The sequence below is a fragment of the Coregonus lavaretus genome (genome assembly GCF_964263955.1).
Source record: "Coregonus lavaretus genome assembly, contig: HAP1_SCAFFOLD_808, whole genome shotgun sequence".
NCBI lineage: Eukaryota > Metazoa > Chordata > Actinopteri > Salmoniformes > Salmonidae > Coregonus > Coregonus lavaretus.
The window spans coordinates 49978-73205 of record NW_028162377.1 but is presented as its reverse complement, the minus strand read 5'-3'; the positions used below and the strand labels follow the sequence as shown (position 1 = coordinate 73205).

Sequence of the window (23228 nt, the reverse complement as noted above, 5' to 3'; positions counted from 1 at the left end):
TATAAAGCTGAGGGTTCTATACGATTTGCCCCGCAAATAAATACTATACTCAGGGAGACAAACCAGGGAAACGTCTTACTTATAAAGCTGAGGGTTCTATATACGATTTGCACCAAATAAATACTATACTCAGGGAGACAAACCAGGGAAACGTCTTACTTATAAAGCTGAGGGTTCTATATACGATTTGCACCAAATAAATACTATACTCAGGGAGACAAACCAGGGAAACGTCTTACTTATAAAGCTGAGGGTTCTATATACGATTTGCACCAAATAAATACTATACTCAGGGAGACAAACCAGGGAAACGTCTTACTTATAAAGCTGAGGGTTCTATATACGATTTGCACCAAATAAATACTATACTCAGGGAGACAAACCAGGGAAACGTCTTACTTATAAAGCTGAGGGTTCTATATACGATTTGCCACAAATATATACTATACTCAGGGAGACAAACCAGGGAAACCTCTTACTTATAAAGCTGAGGGTTCTATATACGATTTGACCCCAAATAAATACTATACTCAGGGAGACAAACCAGGGAAACGTCTTACTTATAAAGCTGAGGGTTCTATATACGATTTGCACCAAATAAATAGTATACTCAGGGAGACAAACCAGGGAAACGTCTTACTTATAAAGCTGAGGGTTCTATACGATCTGCCCCAAATAAATACTATACTCAGGGAGACAAACCAGGGAAACATCTTACTTATAAAGCTGAGGGTTCTATATACGATTTGCCCCAAATAAATACTATACTCAGGGAGACAAACCAGGGAAACGTCTTACTTATAAAGCTGAGGGTTCTATATACGATTTGACCCCAAATAAATACTATACTCAGGGAGACAAACCAGGGAAACTTCTTACTTATAAAGCTGAGGGTTCTATACGATTTGCACCAAATAAATACTATACTCAGGGAGACAAACCAGGGAAACGCCTTACTTATAAAGCTGAGGGTTCTATATACGATTTGCCCCAAATAAATACTATACTCAGGGAGACAAACCAGGGAAACGTCTTACTTATAAAGCTGAGGGTTCTATATACGATTTGCCCCAAATAAATACTATACTCAGGGAGACAAACCAGGGAAACATCTTACTTATAAAGCTGAGGGTTCTATATACGATTTGCCCCAAATAAATACTATACTCAGGGAGACAAACCAGGGAAACGTCTTACTTATAAAGCTGAGGGTTCTATATACGATTTGACCCCAAATAAATACTATACTCAGGGAGACAAACCAGGGAAACGTCTTACTTATAAAGCTGAGGGTTCTATACGATTTGCACCAAATAAATACTATACTCAGGGAGACAAACCAGGGAAACGCCTTACTTATAAAGCTGAGGGTTCTATACGATTTGCCCCGCAAATAAATACTATACTCAGGGAGACAAACCAGGGAAACGTCTTACTTATAAAGCTGAGGGTTCTATATACGATTTGCACCAAATAAATACTATACTCAGGGAGACAAACCAGGGAAACGTCTTACTTATAAAGCTGAGGGTTCTATATACGATTTGCACCAAATAAATACTATACTCAGGGAGACAAACCAGGGAAACGTCTTACTTATAAAGCTGAGGGTTCTATATACGATTTGCACCAAATAAATACTATACTCAGGGAGACAAACCAGGGAAACGTCTTACTTATAAAGCTGAGGGTTCTATATACGATTTGCCACAAATAAATACTATACTCAGGGAGACAAACCAGGGAAACGTCTTACTTATAAAGCTGAGGGTTCTATATACGATTTGCACCAAATAAATACTATACTCAGGTAGACAAACCAGGGAAACGTCTTACTTATAAAGCTGAGGGTTCTATATACGATTTGCACCAAATAAATACTATACTCAGGGAGACAAACCAGGGAAACGTCTTACTTATAAAGCTGAGGGTTCTATATACGATTTGCACCAAATAAATACTATACTCAGGGAGACAAACCAGGGAAACGTCTTACTTATAAAGCTGAGGGTTCTATATAGGATTTGCACCAAATAAATACTATACTCAGGGAGACAAACCAGGGAAACGTCTTACTTATAAAGCTGAGGGTTCTATATACGATTTATACGATATACGATCCCTGCCGGCCATTCCCTCCCCTACCCTGGACGACGCTGGGCCAATTGTGCGCCGCCCCGTGGTATCGGCTTGAAGGGGGATATACACGGCCGTGACTATAACCGAATAGAATTATCTTGAGAGATAATATGGTCGGCATTTGATTGTGAGATATTCTAGGTCGGGTGAACAGAAGGACTCGATTTCCTGTATGTTACTACAATTACACCATGAGTCGTTAATCATGAAACACACACCTTCGCCCTTCTGCTTCCCGGAGAGATATTTATTCCTGTCTGCGCGATGAACTGAGAACCCATCTGGCTGGACCGATTTCGATAGAATATCCCCAGAGAGCCACGTTTCCGTGAAACAGAGTATGTTACAGGCCTTGATGTAAGAAATCCTTGCCCGTAATTCGTCGACTTTGTTAACCAAAGATTGAACATTAGCTAGTAAGATACTTGGAAGTGGTGGGTGGTGTGCGCGCCTCCTAAGTCGAACCAGCAGGCCGCTCCGAGTGCCTCTCCTCCACCGGCGATGTTTTGGGTCAGCCGCTGGAATCAGTTCAGTTGCCCTGGGGAGAGCAAACAAAGGATAATGCTTCGGGAAAGTCGTATTCTTGGTCGTAATGCTGGTGAGTTACCACCGCTCTGATATCCAATAGTTTTTCCCGGCTGTATGTAATGATGCAAAACACTTTCTGAGCTAATAATGTTTAAAAAAAAATACATAAAAAAAACAAAATAGTGCAAAGTTTCCTAAGAGCTAGTCGCGAGGCCGCCATCTTCGTCGGCGCCAGGATATCGATAATAGTAATATTGTTCCTTGCACCCAAACATGAGGGGTGTCTTCGTCATTGTCTTATGCTGAGGGCAGCGTCGTAGCCGTAGGCTAGGCTGTGTCACTGTGCATGGATAGCATACCTGAATAATGAACCAATGATGGGGCTCCATCCTGTCGTCAAGTTATCAAGTTATCAAGTTTTATTAGTCGTAGGCTATGTAGGACTACGGGATACACATTGGTATACATCGTCAAAACGAAATGCTTACTTGTCCCCTTGTGTGTTGGGTTTGATGTGCTTTATCGAAGAAGAAGAAGAAGTCTTGAGCTTCCTTGGCAGTGGAAAACGTGCGTGTTGTGTTCTGGAATGTCAAGATGAGTTTTTTTTACAGGTGGATTAAGCCGCATCTCAAGCTTAGTTTTTGCGTCGCTGGGATCTCACCTCGTCGTAGGTCTCCCTCTGTTTTGGCAGTTCGCCACTCAGGTCTGGGTAGATGCCGATCCTCTTCCCTGCATAGGTCGGACCCCCCCGGATTCCGCTGCAAGGGCGAACAATTCGCCGCTTGACTTCAAAAGCTGTGGCTCCATCCATACAATCGTACAGCGGAGAGCCATTAAGGATTTCTATTGGAGGAGCAGTTTCTGCCTATCTTCTTACTGTGCTGTACTTTGGGCACGTTTGAGCGGATCACTTTTGTCAAGTCGTTGACCCGTCGTTGGGTCACCGGCCTCTTCTAAAGTACGTTGCATTATGTGGATAATAATGATCAGGCTTGCACCCTACGTAACGACTGCGTGAACTTTTTACAAAAAAAAAACAGTGTGATCAAAAGGTCAGGAAGTTTTTTGACTGCAATGAACTGCAAGTTTCTGCAGTCGCTCTTCCCCAGCTTCCTCCTGCAGCCATCGCCTGCATTGTGGGAGGTTCTATTGCCAACCAATCATTACAGTGTTTTTTTGTTTGACCCACACGCGTGGACGTAAACCAAAGACATGACTGAAACAGCGACCAACTTCGCCATGATTCACGTATACACTGGATATCTACAAATGGAATGTGATATTCAGGGGCGGCAGGTAGCTTAGTGGGTAAGAGCGTTGTGCCAGTAACCGAAAGGTCGCTGGTTCTAATCCCCCCGAGCCGACTAGGTGAAAAATCTGTCGATGTGCCCTTGAGCAAGGCACTTAACCCTAATTGCTCCTGTAAGTCGCTCTGGATAAGAGCGTCTGCTAAATGACTAAAATGTAAAATATTTGAGGCTCTCTCACAAACTGAATGTACAGATACATATTTCCAGTTTGTGCGTGTGTGATATGGGGGTTGAAGACACGCTTGTTTTCGACCGTACAAATTAAAAACGTGTACAAACAATGGCAACACCATGTTGCATTGAGCCTTGCTGTTGGAAAAACCACATCAGTGTCCGACTTTCGCAGATGCACATCCCCTTGACTTTACTTCTCGACTTCCGTCTGCGGTCGGCTGCTTCAGCTTCCCCCCCTCAAACGAGCCCTTTGGCTTTACTGTCTTTAAAAAAAAAAATGTATAACCTTTTTTTTTTCTTTTTTTTACAAACAAATATCAACAAACAAAAGAGAAATAGTCACATGCAAACAAACATACATACAAACTATTTACATTTCCAGGAATCCTAAAGAAACAAATCATATTAATTAATAATACAACAAGTTTTAATTGCCTTTTCGTTTTTCATTTTAGTTAAAAGTAGTGCCATATTGTTTAAATTCATTTATAAACTTGAAAAAAGTTAGGTTTTGAATTAGACCATTTGCAAATATGAAATGTACCTAATATTATTAGCAGTTGTATTAAATATACTACATTTTTATCAATGTCAGAATTTCTTAAATAAATCATTATATCAAAACCATTAAATTGTACAACCTGTCCTGTTTTCTTTGTTACAAAGTTCTGTATGTCAATCCCAAAAATTCGACTATAAATACAGGTTAAAAAAAAACTAATGAAGAACTGTCTCCTTCTCCATTCCACAGAAATCAAGCCCACCAAGTCACGCCAGATGTTTGACGAGTTCCCGCGATATTCTTTGAGTTTTACTGATGGGTTAGTTTCCAGTAGCCCCGCCCCATTTCGCTCTTGTTTTCCTCCATTTTGGTAGCTGCTAACGTAGCTAGCTAGTTGAGAAGAAAACCCGCAGAGGAAAAAACATTGAAAACTAAAAGCATCTGCTTCGTTTTTAGAAGATCCAGACAGGTTCGTGTCACGTTTTCTAATCTTTGGAAGTATTTTCTTAATTCATTGGAAATGTTGAGCGATTGTCTGACGTGAATGTGAGATGGGATGTGCCGTAGCTACTTAGCTAGCAAGCTAACGTTCGTTTTGCTGCCTCCTGGTTGCCAAGGTAATGCTAGCGATCTAGACGAGGGAGGATTTTGAGCAAATGTGCATATTCCGAATCTTAGCCAGAATTGTGTTGGGTGTAACGGGTGGTTCAAACTGGTGACTTCACTCGCTCTGATACCTTGAAGCAGTTGTTTCCCCTTGTTCGGCAAGAGCCATGGCGTTTGTGGGGCGATAGGTAACGATACTTCGAGTGTGACTGGTTCGACCTCAAGTTGGGGGCGCATATGGAAAGTAGCAGCTACCTAACTTGCGACTGTTATTAGCTTGCAAGCTAGGTAACAAACGTGGTAGTTATTAGTCCCACGGGCCACCCATTCAACAATGTGTTGTTCCGTGACCCTAGAAACGAAACTGCAAAAATGTCAACAACATTGTGTAGATAACGTTATGAACATGAACACTTTCAAAACTTGTAAACACTCTCCGCCACATGCCCTGCTAGAGCTGCCCCATTGCTCGCCGCCATTGGACTCTGGAGCAGTGGAAACACGTCCTCTGGAGGGATGAATCACGCTTCACCATCTGGCATTCCGACGGAGGAATCTGGGTTTGGCGAACGCTACCTGCCCCAATGCATAGTGCCAACTTTATAGTTTGATGGAGGAGGAATAATGGTCTGGGGCTGTTTCTCATGGTTCAGGCTCCATAGTTCCAGTGAAGGGAAATCTTAATGCTACAGAAGACAATGACATTCTAGACGATTTTGTGCTTCCAACTTTGTGGCAACAGTTTGGGGAAGGCCCTTTTCTGTTTTAGCATGCCAATCAATCAAATGTATTTATAAAGCCCTTTTTACATCAGCAGATGTCACAAAGTGCTATACAGAAACCCAGCATAAAACCCCAAACAATTCCCCCCCGTGCACAAAGCGAGGTCCATACAGAAATGGTTTGTCGAGATCGGTGTGGAATAACTTGACTGGCCTGCACAGAGCCCTGACCTCAACCCCATCGAACACCTTTGGGATGAATTGGAACACGACTGTAAGCCAGGCCTAATTGCCCAACATCAGTGCCTGACCTCACTAATGCTATTGTGGCTGAATGGAAGCAAGTCCCCCCAGCAATGTTCCAACATCTAGTGGAAAGCCTTCCCAGAAGAGTGGAGGCTGTTATAGCAGCAAAGGGGGGACCAACTCCATATGAATGCCCATGATTTTGGACTGAGATGTTTGACGAGCTGGTGTCTACATACTTTTGGCGATGTAGTGTACTTTGGTGATATCGTTATCAACCTACTGCATACCCACCTATTACAAATATACAGTTTCGTGTGCTATTAGCATGCTGACACTCATTATGACAGACTGGTAGAATAGCTAGCCATCGCTAGCCTTCACTCATTATGACACACTGGTAGAATAGCTAGCCAACGCTAGCCTTCACTCATTATGACAGACTGGTAGAATAGCTAGCCATCGCTAGCCTTCACTCATTATGACACACTGGTAGAATAGCTAGCCAATGCTAGCATTCACTCATTATGACAGACTGGTAGAATAGCTAGCCAACGCTAGCCTTCACTCATTATGACAGACTGGTAGAATAGCTAGCCAATGCTAGCATTCACTCATTATGACAGACTGGTAGAATAGCTAGCCAACGCTAGCCTTCACTCATTATGACAGACTGGTAGAATAGCTAGCCAATGCTAGCATTCACTCATTATGACAGACTGGTAGAATAGCTAGCCATCGCTAGCCTTCACTCATTATGACAGACTGGTAGAATAGCTAGCCAACGCTAGCCTTCACTCATTATGACAGACTGGTAGAATAGCTAGCCATCGCTAGCCTTCACTCATTATGACAGACTGGTAGAATAGCTAGCCATCGCTAGCCTTCACTCATTATGACACACTGGTAGAATAGCTAGCCATCACTAGCCTTCACTCATTATGACACACTGGTAGAATAGCTAGCCATCGCTAGCCTTCACTCATTATGACAGACTGGTAGAATAGCTAGCCAACGCTAGCCTTCACTCATTATGACAGACTGGTAGAATAGCTAGCCAACGCTAGCATTCACTCATTATGACAGACTGGTAGAATAGCTAGCCAACGCTAGCATTCACTCATTATGACAGACTGGTAGAATAGCTAGCCAACGCTAGCCTTCACTCATTATGACAGACTGGTAGAATAGCTAGCCATCGCTAGCATTCACTCATTATGACAGACTGGTAGAATAGCTAGCCATCGCTAGCATTCACTCATTATGACAGACTGGTAGAATAGCTAGCCAACGCTAGCCTTCACTCATTATGACAGACTGGTAGAATAGCTAGCCATCGCTAGCATTCACTCATTATAACAGACTGGTAGAATAGCTAGCCATCGCTAGCATTCACTTATTATGACACACTGGTAGAATAGCTAGCCATCGCTAGCATTCACTGGTTGTGAAGTAACGTTTGAGTGTAATGGTTGACTGGTGACTATTGTCGTAGAATTACAACATTACGTTAATCACATTTACTTTTATATTAGAATGTATTCCTATATTAGTACATTCACACGGTCTGTTCTTCTGAGAGGCGACATTATAGGGTTTTTAGAACTCTCTAGTGTCTGTGGGAACTGAGATGAGCCTCTGAGATTGACCTCTGACAGTCGATTTTAATAATAATAAATCATATGCCATTTAGCAGACGCTTTTATCCAAAGCGACTTACAGTCATGCGCGCATACATATTTTTTTTTTGTGTGTGTACGGGGTGGTCCCGGGGATCGAACCCACTACCTTTTGGCGTTACAAGCGCCGTGCTCTACCAGCTGAGCTACAGAGGACCATTTTTACTATGGCTTGGTGATAAGACAACATTCCATTCCATGATTAGTGTCTGTGTGCCGGTCTGTCGGTGCCAGGGAGACCCAATCTCCAGTTGATTTATCCCATATGGCAGATGAATACTGGACTCCATTATTCTGAGTAAAGGGCTTAGTATCCTATGTTGCATTAGTATTTTTGTATAAACAAGCAGTAAATGAACTAGAGACAGATATTTGGCTCCATGTAAATCTTGATGTCTGTTGCATGAGAGCACAATGTACCTTTTTTGTGTAATTTCACGTATCTGTTCTTCGTCACAAGTACTCAAGACTATAAAGAGTTTGTAACCCAATCCTGTTAATTTGGGTTTTACCTCTACACCATTGGGTGACCGTTAACGCTCCATTATTGCAGCAATTGATAAAGTTAAATTGTTTTGAGGAAATCTAAAATGTCTCTCCTTTTGATTAGAATAATTACCACGACACTATGACATGAGTGTATATCATTCACAACGTTTGGGATGGGAGCTATAATCCAGTAGTAGAAAAGAAAGTAAAGCATGTGTGATGTTTACAGCTTGAATTCAGACTTGGCTCAGCTGCTTTTCAATGGGGGAAAGATTACTTCTGTAACCCCACTTCTGTGATTTTAGTTGAAAACGTCCCTTCACCTTATGGAGCTATGGACAAACGGAACAATTGACCCTTCGCTAAGCCCTGCCCCCAGAATTTTGGCCAACCAATCGCAACTTTCCAACGGATAGCAACTGTTGTCGAGTCCGATACCTTGGACAAGCTCACGTTTGAAACACATGAAGGGCAGTGGGGGAAAACGGAGTAAAAAAAAAAAATATGTATGGCTAAATAATTGTGCACCAGGGGTCCTGAAATGCACAGCCTCTTGGAGTATTTTTTATTTTTTCCCCGAATCCAAAATTATATTTTTGTTACATTGTTTGCTAGCTCAGCTGGTTAGCTAGCTCTGTCTCATTAACCACCAAAACGTTGCTAACCCCTAGCTAACTAGCCACTTTTAATATAACTTTGTTTTCTCTAAATGCATGTTGGCTCGAACTATCGTCAAAGGTCTGACGAGGCACACTGCAGTGTTTCAGACAGCACTATCCCCGCTCTTCCAAAGAGAAAGTGAGGTATTCACACTGCAGTGTTTCAGACAGCACTATCCCCGCTCTTCCAAAGAGAAAGTGAGGTATTCACACTGCAGTGTTTCAGACAGCACTATCCCCGCTCTTCAAAGAGAAAGTGAGGTATTCACACTGCAGTGTTTCAGAGAGGCACTATCCCCGCTCTTCAAAGAGAAAGTGAGGTATTCACACTGCAGTGTTTCAGACAGCACTATCCCCGCGCTTCCAAAGAGAAAGTGAGGTATTCACATTGCAGTGTTTCAGACAGCACTATCCCCGCTCTTCCAAAGAGAAAGTGAGGTATTCACACTGCAGTGTTTCAGACAGCACTATCCCTGCTCTTCCAAAGAGAAAGTGAGGTATTCACACTGCAGTGTTTCAGACAGCACTATCCCCGCTCTTCAAAGAGAAAGTGAGGTATTCACACTGCAGTGTTTCAGACAGCACTATCCCTGCTCTTCCAAAGAGAAAGTGAGGTATTCACGCTGCAGTGTTTCAGACAGCACTATCCCTGCTCTTCCAAAGAGAAAGTGAGGTATTCACGCTGCAGTGTTTCAGACAGCACTATCCCTGCTCTTCCAAAGAGAAAGTGAGGTATTCACACTGCAGTGTTTCAGACAGCAGTATCCCTGCTCTTCCAAAGAGAAAGTGAGGTATTCACACTGCAGTGTTTAAGACAGCACTATCCCCGCTCTTCAAAGAGAAAGTGAGGTATTCACACTGCAGTGTTTCAGACAGCACTATCCCCGCTCTTCCAAAGAGAAAGTGAGGTATTCACACTGCAGTGTTTCAGACAGCACTATCCCCGCTCTTCCAAAGAGAAAGTGAGGTATTCACACTGCAGTGTTTCAGACAGCACTATCCCCGCTCTTCCAAAGAGAAAGTGAGGTATTCACACTGCAGTGTTTCAGACAGCACTATCCCCGCTCTTCAAAGAGAAAGTGAGGTATTCACACTGCAGTGTTTCAGACAGCACTATCCCCGCTCTTCAAAGAGAAAGTGAGGTATTCACACTGCAGTGTTTCAGACAGCACTATCCCCGCTCTTCAAAGAGAAAGTGAGGTATTCACACTGCAGTGTTTCAGACAGCACTATCCCCGCTCTTCAAAGAGAAAGTGAGGTATTCACACTGCAGTGTTTCAGACAGCACTATCCCCGCTCTTCAAAGAGAAAGTGAGGTATTCACACTGCAGTGTTTCAGACAGCACTATCCCCGCGCTTCCAAAGAGAAAGTGAGGTATTCACACTGCAGTGTTTCAGACAGCACTATCCCTGCTCTTCCAAAGAGAAAGTGAGGTATTCACGCTGCAGTGTTTCAGACAGCACTATCCCCGCTCTTCAAAGAGAAAGTGAGGTATTCACGCTGCAGTGTTTCAGACAGCACTATCCCCGCCCTTCAAAGAGAAAGTGAGGTATTCACGCTGCAGTGTTTCAGACAGCACTATCCCCGCTCTTCCAAAGAGAAAGTGAGGTATTCACGCTGCAGTGTTTCAGACAGCACTATCCCCGCTCTTCCAAAGAGAAAGTGAGGTATTCACGCTGCAGTGTTTCAGACAGCACTATCCCTGCTCTTCCAAAGAGAAAGTGAGGTATTCACACTGCAGTGTTTCAGACAGCACTATCCCTGCTCTTCCAAAGAGAAAGTGAGGTATTCACACTGCAGTGTTTCAGACAGCACTATCCCTGCTCTTCAAAGAGAAAGTGAGGTATTCACGCTGCAGTGTTTCAGACAGCACTATCCCTGCTCTTCCAAAGAGAAAGTGAGGTATTCACACTGCAGTGTTTCAGACAGCACTATCCCCGCTCTTCAAAGAGAAAGTGAGGTATTCACGCTGCAGTGTTTCAGACAGCACTATCCCCGCTCTTCCAAAGAGAAAGTGAGGTATTCACACTGCAGTGTTTCAGACAGCACTATCCCCGCTCTTCCAAAGAGAAAGTGCTGTATTTTTTTCACGTGCTGCGATAGAGCAGTGTTTGAACTAAGGCTAAGCTAGCTAACTAGCTACACTTTGAAACGACGGCGATTATGTGAATGCTTCCATACAGCCTTTACACAGTAGGTAATGTAGAGTATAGCACAGATCATTTTTCAACCAACCTTTACTCAGCGATACTTACTCAATTCTAGAGTGGAAGACAACACGTCTTCTAAACTTCCATGTTGTCAAGTTGCAGGGGGTTCGTTTGAATTCTGAAAATGCTCCGTAATTGAATTAAATGTTTTTTGCTTCATGAAGGAATCCCAACAACGTGTGCTCCGCCATTTTGTCTATTTCAAAGCTTCTCTCGAGACAGGTGAGTGTCTTGGTGGAATGCAACACTCTGGGGTGGAGACCCACCTGTCTCAATCCATGAGAGAAGCTTCGAAAAATAGACAAGATGGCGGCGTACACAATTGTTGAATTACTTCATGGATTGTGTTTTAATTTCATTGTGTATTAAAAACATAGTTTGAGATCATTGTGAGGGGATTCCGCCAGCGGTTAGAAGGGGGAATTGGGCTTCCCGGGAAAAATGTTGTCAGAGATTGCAACAGTAACCAAAGGGGGGTGGGGCTTGGCGAAGGGGCAATTGTAACTAAGTTGTAACATGGCATCCTCAATGTTGGTAGGGGAAATTACCCCAAATGCGCTATGATTTTGCAATTTTAAATTTTTTGATTTAAAAATATTACAAGTCTTGAACCACAGTGTTAATATTCCATAAAATGATCTACTTAATGATGTTGAGACTTTGCAGTTTTGTTTCCGATGTCACGGGAATGCCTTTTCTGAAGCCTTTTTTGGTGGGTGACCTTGGACTATAGGTCACGCCCCCATCTCCAGCGCCCGCATCACTCTCAGCCACACGGCCTCAAACGGCACCATTTCATTTCTCTCCATCGCCCACGCACTTTCAACATTTTACATAATAAAAGCATTTGACCGTCCCATTGTGTTTAACGGTGGAGGATTTGGTTGATTTCCAGTTTTTAAAGTGTATACGTTTTTTTTTTTTCAAGATGATTGATTGAGAAAAGTATTGTCCAACCCGTCAGGTATCTCACTGCTCTTTCATACGCCTCGTCTTGAAATATGCAGACAGACAGACGGATTAAAAGTACATTCACGTTGTACATTACTTCTGACAGCCAACTTTCTAGCTCCGCCCGTAACCTCTGGACTTTATAGCGTTCCCAGAAGGCGTGGATTATTGAGTCATTGTTAGTTTTCCCACTTAAGACATGACTCTGCCCGTTGTGCTGTAGAATTTGAGAATTGAGTGTCTTGTGTAGTAATACATTCTGTACATTGGTTTATACTGGATTAAGCGTCCATTTTCGTTAACTGTCATTATCGTTAGTTTTGTTCCAACATTCCCTCCATCTTGTGCCAATATCAGTTATTTTGTAAGTCTTGGTTCCAGCAGGTTATATTTTATTCTAAGAGATTGTCCGTTGAATGGGCTCTCTGCAAGATGTTATATATCACGGTTGACAACTCCGTTGTGTCCTCCTCCCAGAGTGCGAAGAGCCTTGGCGTGACCCTGGACAACACCCTGTCGTTCTCCGCTAACATCAAGGCGGTGACCCGCTCCTGCAGGTTCATGCTCTACAACATTCGGAGAGTACGACCCTGCCTTACACAGGAAGCGGCACAGGTCCTAATCCAGGCACTTGTCATCTCCCGTCTGGACTACTGCAACTCGCTGTTGGCTGGCCTCCCTGCCTGTGCCATTAAACCCCTACAACTCATCCAGAATGCCGCAGCCCGTCTGGTGTTCAACCTTCCCAAGTTTTCTCACGTCACCCCCCTCCTCCACACACTCCACTGGCTTCCAGTTGAAGCTCGCATCCGCTACAAGACCATGGTGCTTGCCTATGGAGCAGTGAGGGGAACGGCACCTCTGTACCTTCGGGCTTTGATCAGTCCCTACACCCAAACGAGGGCATTGCGTTCATCCACCTCTGGCCTGCTGGCTCCCCTTCCTCTGCGGAAGCATAGTTCCCGCTCAGCCCAGTCAAAACTGTTCGCTGCTCTGGCACCCCAATGGTGGAACAAGCTCCCTCACGACGCCAACTCGGAGTCACTGACCACCTTCCGGAGACATTTGAAACCCCACCTCTTTAAGGAATACCTGGGATAGGATAAAGTAATCCTTCTACCCCCCCCCCCCAAAAAAAATTGTAAAGTGGTTATCCCACTGCCTATAGGGTGAATGCACCAATTTGTGAGTCGCTCTGGATAAGAGCGTCTGCTAAATGACTAAAATGTAAATGTAAATGTAAATGTAAATATCTTACCGATCATATGAATATCCTTTTCTGACTCTAGGGTTCCCTCAAGATTACTTTGATGTCCAAAAGATTTGTGTTGATATTAAACTTTTTTTAAAGTTGCGTGTATTTGAAAATATCGGTCAGTCCAAAATTCCTTTTTAATTCTGCCGTGGAAATCCATTTATTTCCTGTTACCCAGTCATTTACGGTTTCTGTGCCTTTTAATTTTCCGTGTAGCACTTTTTAGTTATTTCCAACTCATTTTCTCATGGCTCTCTCTGCAGCAATCAATCACATTTAAAGCCAGATCGTTCTTGAAGATGTTCATAATGGCCCGCAGGGTCAAATAATAATCACAGTGGTTGTAGAGGGTGCAACAGGTCAGTACATCAGGAGTAAATGTCAGTTGGCTTTTCATAGACGAGCAGACACGGTGAGCAATATGTTTTGGAACCTCGAGTCGCAATAAAATCACAGTATCGAATCGCAATACATATACAATGGTGAAAATCGCAATACATATACAATGGTGAAAATCACAATACATATAGAATGGGGAAAATCACAATCCTATATATATAATATGGCACAGTGGTCTAAGGCACTGCATCGCAGTGCTAGCTGTGCCACTAGAGATCCTGGTTCGAATCCAGGCTCTGTCGTAGCCGGCCGCGACCAGGAGACCCATGGGGCGGCGCACAATTGGCCCAGCGTCGTCCAGGGTAGGGGAGGGAATGTCCGGCAGGGATGTAGCTCAGTTGGTAGAGCATGGCGTTTGCAACGCCAGGGTTGTGGGTTCGATTCCCACGGGGGGCCAGTAATGAAGAAAAAAATAAGGTAAAAATAAATGTATGCACTCACTTAACTGTAAGTGGCTCTGGATAAGAGCGTCTGCTAAATGACTAAAATGTAAATAATAATATCATATCGTCAGGTCTCTTTCTCTCCATGCGGGGTCGTTGCGGGGTCGTTGCGGGGTCGTTGGGGTCAGGGTTCACTATCTTAAAATAATGTTCTCTGTCGCTCGCTCAAACGCTATAGGACTAGGCAGTGGTTATTTTAGCATGTCAATCTTGGTGGGGCAAACTCATTGGGGAATGCATAACAGCAAAGCCACTACACAACACTAAACAATACATTAATTGCACTATAACGGTGACAAACGGTGCCCACAAATTGTTAGGGCCTCCATAAAGCTGTCCCGACAGCAGAGTCCCAACAGCAGAGTCCCAACAGCAGAGTCCCAACAGCAGAGTCCCAACAGCAGAGTCCCAACAGCAGAGTCCCAACAGCAGAGTCCCAACAGCAGAGTCCCAACAGCAGTCCCAACACCTTACCACCGCTCCACCTGGCTATCAGAGGCAGCAGTCCCAACACCTTACCACCGCTCCACCTGGCTATCAGAGGAGCCTTGACTGGCAGCGAAACACTTCATTCAGCCTCATTTACTGCCTTTAAAAAAACAAAACATGGCTGACTTGCTTAAACAAATGTGGTTTCTACTGACAATTGATATGTACAAACTATGGCATAAGGGGACGACGAGCGGATAAGAGGCAATCCGTAATATCGATTAAGACATTAATGAGCGAGCTAGGACGGAGGTAGTCAATATAACTATTTGTTCAGCACTTTTGAAATGTACAGCGACAGAATTCAGAACATGGGCCGTTCTTACAGTGTTCTCCCTGTACACCAAGTCAGAACCGTAGGATAAATAAAGGGGGCATATAAGCAGACAATGAAAGCTCTTACAATATTCAATGATTACATTTCTCTAAAACAGGCTATAGGCTACATGTGCACCACTAAGTCAGAACAGTAGGCTAAATTATGAGGGGAAAATGGACCAAATTATTAGGGTGAGACACATGGGCTACTAACAGCTTACTACACAACATACACTTAGTATTACTTTCTTAGCTACAGTATACATATCTCCCTGGTATATTACATCATGTATGCAAAGGATACAATACACTTTTGGACTCAACTTGTTGTGCTGTGCTCACTTGAACAGGAAGGTGGAGCTGCGGTCCTTCGTGGGCAAATTTTGTCATCAAATTTTGTCATCAAAGTCTTTTGCATTCTCTGGATTTATGGTGCTTTCAAGACAACTAAGAACTCTGGGGGGAAAAAAACAAGGTCGAATCATGACGACTTCAGTGATCTTCAGGTCGGAGCTCTAGAAAGTGGCCCGAGTTCCTGACTTGCAATTCCGAGTTGGACGACTGTTAAAAATATATATTCCCAGTCAGAGCCTCGTTTTTATTTCAAGTTCCCAAGTTGTCTTGAACTCAATGAAGTCTGAGATTTCCTAGTTCCGAGTTTCCAGTTGTTTTGAGCGCGGCAGAAGTCGTGCTGGATTGACAGCACGGCCAATGTGGAATGTTTATCCTTTTAAGCTTGGAAAAGAGACCCTTAAACCCAGACTTGGACCACACATCCACTCCACTGAATAGCAGGCTAGTGATTGCTTTGCAATGCTTGCAGTTAGCCACTGATTCCTTCCAAACCACTCCATTGTTGAATTTGCGAATTTCCAACTTGTTGTGTAACGTTTATGTCCGATGAGCACCGATATGTTTTCTCTATAATTTCTCTTCATATGACAAGGATTGAAAAATGATTTACCAGTAGATTGTCGACTTGATTCATGATGGTGACCGCTAGCTTTGGTGGCCTGGGCTAGTCTAGCAGCTAGGGCCATTTCCTTCAGGCCTATTGATGTACACTGAACTAAAATATAAATGCAACATGTAAAGTGTTGGTCCCATGTTTCTTGAGCTGAAATAAAAGATCCCAGATCTCTCAAATGTTGTGCTGCAATTGTTTCGGGGTTCCTGATAGTGAGCATTTCAACCTTTGCCAAGATAATCCGTCCACCATGACAAGTGTGGCAATATCAAGAAGCTGATTTAAACAGCATGATCATTACACAGGTGCACCTTGTGCTGGGGACAATTTAAAGGCCACTCTAAAATGTGCAATGTTTTGTCACACAACACAATGCCACAGATGTCTCAGGGTTTTGAGGGCGTGTGCAATTGGCATGCTAACTGCAGGAATGTCCAGCAGAGCTGTTGCCATATGATTTAATGTTCATTTCTCTACTGTAAGCTGCCTCCACTGTCGTTTTAGAGAATTTGGCAGTACGTCCAACCGACCTCACAACCGTAGACCAGGCACACCCACGGCTCCGCCCCCTGCCCAGTCATGTGAAATCTAGATATTAGGGCCTAATGATTTTAGTTCAATTGACTGATATCCTTGGAAATTGTCACATGTTGCGTTTTTTTGTAATTTTTTTGGTTCAGTATAGTTACATATTTCAATATGGACAGTCCAGGGTTATTTTACCCCCCTGATCTTGATGATAAATCCAGATATTAGGGCCTAATGATTTTAGTTCAATTGACTGATATCCTTGGAAACTGTCGCATGTTGCGTTTTTTTTTTTTTTTTTTTGTTCAGTATAGTTACATATTTCAATATGGACAGTCCAGGGTTATTTTACCCCCCTGATCTTGATGATGAATGACCATACCAGACGCTTTTCGAATAACATAAATAGTCAGATTAAATAATAACAGTTCACTAACATTATTCATACAAAGTGTGGGGGGGGAAATTGCCGCAGTAGATTGGCCGTGGTAAACAGTGAAATACTTTCTTTCTGTTGTACAGAGTGCTTGTCAAATATATATATCTTTCTGTTGTACAGAGTGCTTGTCAAATATATATATCTTTCTGTTGTACAGAGTGCTTGTCAAATATATACAGTGGGGCAAAAAAGTATTTAGTCAGCCACCAATTGTGCAAGTTCTCCCACTTAAAAAGATGAGAGAGGCCTGCAATTTTCATCATAGGTACACGTCAACTATGAAAGACAAAATGAGAAAAAAAAATCCAGAAAATCACATTATAGGATTTTTAATGAATTTATTTGCAAATTATGGTGGAAAATAAGTATTTGGTCAATAACAAAAGTTTTGTCAATACTTTGTTATATACCCTTTGTTGGCAATTACACAGGTCAAACGTTTTCTGTAAGTCTTCACAAGGTTTTCAAACACTGTTGCTGGTATTTTGGCCCATTCCTCCATGCAGATCTCCTCTAGAGCAGTGATGTTTTGGGGCTGTCGCTGGGCAACACGGACTTTCAACTCCCTCCAAAGATTTTCTATGGGGTTGAGATCTGGAGACTGGCTAGGCCACTCCAGGACCTTGAAATGCTTCTTACGAAGCCACTCCTTCGTTGCCCGGGCGGTGTGTTTGGGATCATTGTCATGCTGAAAGACCCAGCCACGTTTCATCTTCAATGCCCTTGCTGATGGAAGGAGGTTTTCACTCAAAATCTCACGATACATGGCCCCATTCATTCTTTCCTTTACACGGATCAGTCGTCCTGGTCCCTTTGCAGAAAAACAGCCCCAAAGCATGATGTTTCCACCCCCATGCTTCACAGTAGGTATGGTGTTCTTTGGATGCAACTCAGCATTCTTTGTCCTCCAAACACGACGAGTTGAGTTTTTACCAAAAATATATATTTTGGTTTCATCTGACCATATGACATTCTCCCAATCCTCTTCTGGATCATCCAAATGCACTCTAGCAAACTTCAGACGGGCCTGGACATGTACTGGCTTAAGCAGGGGGACACGTCTTTCACTGCAGGATTTGAGTCCCTGGCGGCGTAGTGTGTTACTGATGGTAGGCTTTGTTACTTTGGTCCCAGCTCTCTGCAGGTCATTCACTAGGTCCCCCGTGTGGTTCTGGGATTTTTGCTCACCGTTCTTGTGATCATTTTGACCCCACGGGGTGAGATCTTGCGTGGAGCCCCAGATCGAGGGAGATTATCAGTGGTCTTGTATGTCTTCCATTTCCTAATAATTGCTCCCACAGTTGATTTCTTCAAACCAAGCTGCTTACCTATTGCAGATTCAGTCTTCCCAGCCTGGTGCAGGTCTACAATTTTGTTTCTGGTGTCCTTTGACAGCTCTTTGGTCTTGGCCATAGTGGAGTTTGGAGTGTGACTGTTTGAGGTTGTGGACAGGTGTCTTTTATACTGATAACAAGTTCAAACAAGTGCCATTAATACAGGTAACGAGTGGAGGACAGAGGAGCCTCTTAAAGAAGAAGTTACAGGTCTGTGAGAGCCAGAAATCTTGCTTGTTTGTAGGTGACCAAATACTTATTTTCCACCACAATTTGCAAATAAATTCATTAAAAATCCTACAATGTGATTTTCTGGATTTTTTTTTCTCAATTTGTCTGTCATAGTTGACGAGTACCTATGATGAAAATTACAGGCCTCTCTCATCTTTTTAAGTGGGAGAACTTGCACAATTGGTTTCTGACTAAATACTTTTTTTCCCCACTGTATATATCTTTCTGTTGTACAGAGTGCTTGTGAAATAGATATATCTTTCTGTTGTACAGAGTGCTTGTCAAATAGATATATCTTTCTGTTGTACAGAGTGCTTGTCAAATATATATATCTTTCTGTTGTACAGAGTGCTTGTCAAATAGATATATCTTTCTGTTGTACAGAGTGCTTGTCAAATAGATATATCTTTCTGTTGTACAGAGTGCTTGTCAAATAGATATATATTTCTGTTGTACAGAGTGCTTGTCAAATAGATATATATTTCTGTTGTACAGAGTGCTTGTCAAATAGATATCACCTTTTAGTCTGTTCAAAAAACGACTACGTTGTTCCGTCGACAAAAACCAACCAAAGGGTGGTGTACGGTAGCGAGGGAACATCTAATAGAAGTGGTCTTAGGCAAACCACCTAGGATTAGTTTACCCCACGTGAACCACGCAGAACTATAACTAACTGTTTGGGTCCGTGTAGCAGAACTATAACTAACTGTTTGGGTCCGTGTAGCAGAACTATAACTAACTGTTTGGGTCCGTGTAGCAGAACTATAACTAACTGTTTGGGTCCGTGTAGCAGAACTATAACTAACTGTTTGGGTCCGTGTAGTTGAACTGTTCCGTTCTGTCTGCCAGGATGAGGAAGAGGACGAGAGAGCTTGAAGACGGGTCACCTGACTCTGACCAGCCAACCAAGATGTTCTCCAAGTATGAGGTAAGCAGCCTGGTCATATTCTGTTGGCGTGACTCTTTAATTTTGGCTTTCTGTTGTGGAATGATTTGGTACGTTGTGCCCTGCTGAACACAACCCTGGTACATATAGTATGGCTGCTGAACACAACCCTGGTACATATAGGATGGCTGCTGAACACAACCCTGGTACATATAGGATGGCTGCTGAACACAACCCTGGTACATATAGTATGGCTGCTGAACACAACCCTGGTACATCTAGGATGGCTGCTGAACACAACCCTGGTACATCTAGGATGGCTGCTGAACACAACCCTGGTACATCTAGGATGGCTGCTGAACACAACCCTGGTACATCTAGGATGGCGGCTGAACACAACCCTGGTACATATAGTATGGCTGCTGAACACAACCCTGGTACATCTAGGATGGCTGCTGAACACAACCCTGGTACATCTAGGATGGCTGCTGAACACAACCCTGGTACATATAGGATGGCTGCTGAACACAACCCTGGTACATCTAGGATGGCTACTGAACACAACCCTGGTACATCTAGGATGGCTGCTGAACACAACCCTGGTACATATAGTATGGCTGCTGAACACAACCCTGGTACATCTAGGATGGCTGCTGAACACAACCCTGGTACATCTAGGATGGCTGCTGAACACAACCCTGGTACATCTAGGATGGCGGCTGAACACAATTATTTAGATGGTGACTCTGTAGAGCCCTGAAATGAGATGGTGACTCTGTAGAGCCCTGAAATGAGATGGTGACTCTGTAGAGCCCTGACATGAGATGGTGACTCTGTAGAGCCCTGAAATGAGACGGTGACTCTGTAGAGCCCTGAAATGAGATGGTGACTCTGTAGAGCCCTGAAATGAGATGGTGACTCTGTAGAGCCCTGAAATGAGACGGTGACTCTGTAGAGCCCTGAAATGAGATGGTGACTCTGTAGAGCCCTGAAATGAGATGGTGACTCTGTAGAGCCCTGAAATGAGACGGTGACTCTGTAGAGCCCTGAAATGAGATGGTGACTCTGTAGAGCCCTGAAATGAGACGGTGACTCTGTAGAGCCCTGAAATGAGATGGTGACTCTGTAGAGCCCTGAAATGAGATGGTGACTCTGTAGAGCCCTGAAATGAGATGGTGACTCTGTAGAGCCCTGAAATGAGACGGTGACTCTGTAGAGCCCTGAAATGAGACGGTGACTCTGTAGAGCCCTGAAATGAGACGGTGACTCTGTAGAGCCCTGAAATGAGACGGTGACTCTGTAGAGCCCTGAAATTCACTCACAAAGACGACGAAGGAGCATCACGCTCTCCCTCTCCTCCATGTAAAGAAATTAGACTGCAACCAACCACAGCGCACACAAGCACCGGGAGGCGGGACAGACAGCAGACTGTCAAACCAGCAGTGTTTCCCTGTCATCAATGGCTTTGTGACTGACAGGCGCCTGTCCTATCAATAGATGAATGGTGAAATAGAACTCAACAGCTGTGTTTAACTACCTGGTGACTAGCACACCATGGTGAAATAGAACTCAACAGCTGTGTTTAACTACCTGGTGACTAGCGCACCATGGTGAAATAGAACTCAACAGCTGTGTTAACTACCTGGTGACTAGCGCACCATGGTGAAATAGGACTCAACAGCTGTGTTAACTACCTGGTGACTAGCGCACCATGGTGAAATAGGACTCAACAGCTGTGTGTTAACTACCTGGTGACCAGCGCACCATGGTGAAATAGAACTCAACAGCTGTGTTAACTACCTGGTGACTAGCGCACCATGGTGAAATAGAACTCAACAGCTGTGTTAACTACCTGGTGACTAGCGCACCATGGTGAAATAGGACTCAACAGCTGTGTTAACTACCTGGTGACTAGCGCACCATGGTGAAATAGAACTCAACAGCTGTGTTAACTACCTGGTGACTAGCGCACCATGGTGAAATAGGACTCAACAGCTGTGTGTTAACTACCTGGTGACTAGCGCACCATGGTGAAATAGAACTCAACAGCTGTGTTAACTACCTGGTGACTAGCGCACCATGGTGAAATAGGACTCAACAGCTGTGTTAACTACCTGGTGACTAGCGCACCATGGTGAAATAGGACTCAACAGCTGTGTTAACTACCTGGTGACTAGCGCACCATGGTGAAATAGGACTCAACAGCTGTGTTAACTACCTGGTGACTAGCGCACCATGGTGAAATAGGACTCAACAGCTGTGTTAACTACCTGGTGACTAGCGCACCATGGTGAAATAGAACTCAACAGCTGTGTTAACTACCTGGTGACTAGCGCACCATGGTGAAATAGGACTCAACAGCTGTGTTAACTACCTGGTGACTAGCGCACCATGGTGAAATAGGACTCAACAGCTGTGTTAACTACCTGGTGACTAGCGCACCATGGTGAAATAGAACTCAACAGCTGTGTTAACTACCTGGTGACTAGCGCACCATGGTGAAATAGGACTCAACAGCTGTGTTAACTACCTGGTGACTAGCGCACCATGGTGAAATAGAACTCAACAGCTGTGTTAACTACCTGGTGACTAGCGCACCATGGTGAAATAGAACTCAACAGCTGTGTTAACTACCTGGTGACTAGCGCACCATGGTGAAATAGAACTCAACAGCTGTGTTAACTACCTGGTGACTAGCGCACCATGGTGAAATAGAACTCAACAGCTGTGTTAACTACCTGGTGACTAGCGCACCATGGTGAAATAGGACTCAACAGCTGTGTTAACTACCTGGTGACTAGCGCACCATGGTGAAATAGAACTCAACAGCTGTGTTTTAACTACCTGGTGACTAGCGCACCATGGTGAAATAGGACTCAACAGCTGTGTTAACTACCTGGTGACTAGCGCACCATGGTGAAATAGGACTCAACAGCTGTGTTAACTACCTGGTGACTAGCGCACCATGGTGAAATAGGACTCAACAGCTGTGTTAACTACCTGGTGACTAGCGCACCATGGTGAAATAGGACTCAACAGCTGTGTTAACTACCCGGTGACTAGCGCACCATGGTGAAATAGAACTCAACAGCTGTGTTAACTACCCGGTGACTAGCGCACCATGGTGAAATAGAACTCAACAGCTGTGTTAACTACCCGGTGACTAGCGCACCATGGTGAAATAGAACTCAACAGCTGTGTTAACTACCCGGTGACTAGCGCACCATGGTGAAATAGGACTCAACAGCTGTGTTTTAACTACCTGGTGACTAGCGCACCATGGTGAAATAGAACTCAACAGCTGTGTTTAACTACCTGGTGACTAGCGCACCATGGTGAAATAGGACTCAACAGCTGTGTTTAACTACCTGGTGACTAGCGCACCATGGTGAAATAGGACTCAACAGCTGTGTTTTAACTACCTGGTGACTAGCGCACCATGGTGAAATAGGACTCAACAGCTGTGTTAACTACCTGGTGACTAGCGCACCATGGTGAAATAGGACTCAACAGCTGTGTTAACTACCTGGTGACTAGCGCACCATGGTGAAATAGGACTCAACAGCTGTGTTAACTACCTGGTGACTAGCGCACCATGGTGAAATAGGACTCAACAGCTGTGTTAACTACCTGGTGACTAGCGCACCATGGTGAAATAGAACTCAACAGCTGTGTTAACTACCCGGTGACTAGCGCACCATGGTGAAATAGGACTCAACAGCT

General features: G+C 43.8%; 1 protein-coding gene across 1 annotated transcript in view; it reads left to right on the top strand.

Moving 5' to 3' along the window:
- The first annotated feature begins 5011 nt into the window (after positions 1-5011).
- Positions 5012-23228, top strand: part of LOC311119315 (uncharacterized protein) — a 60191-nt gene continuing 41974 nt past the window's right edge. Inside the window, exons 1-2 of the mRNA XM_084194035.1 lie at positions 5012-5122; positions 19469-19547. Of these exons, the coding sequence (XP_084050161.1) occupies positions 19470-19547 (78 nt within the window). The 5' untranslated portion in view covers positions 5012-5122; position 19469. The remainder of the gene's footprint in view (positions 5123-19468; positions 19548-23228) is intronic.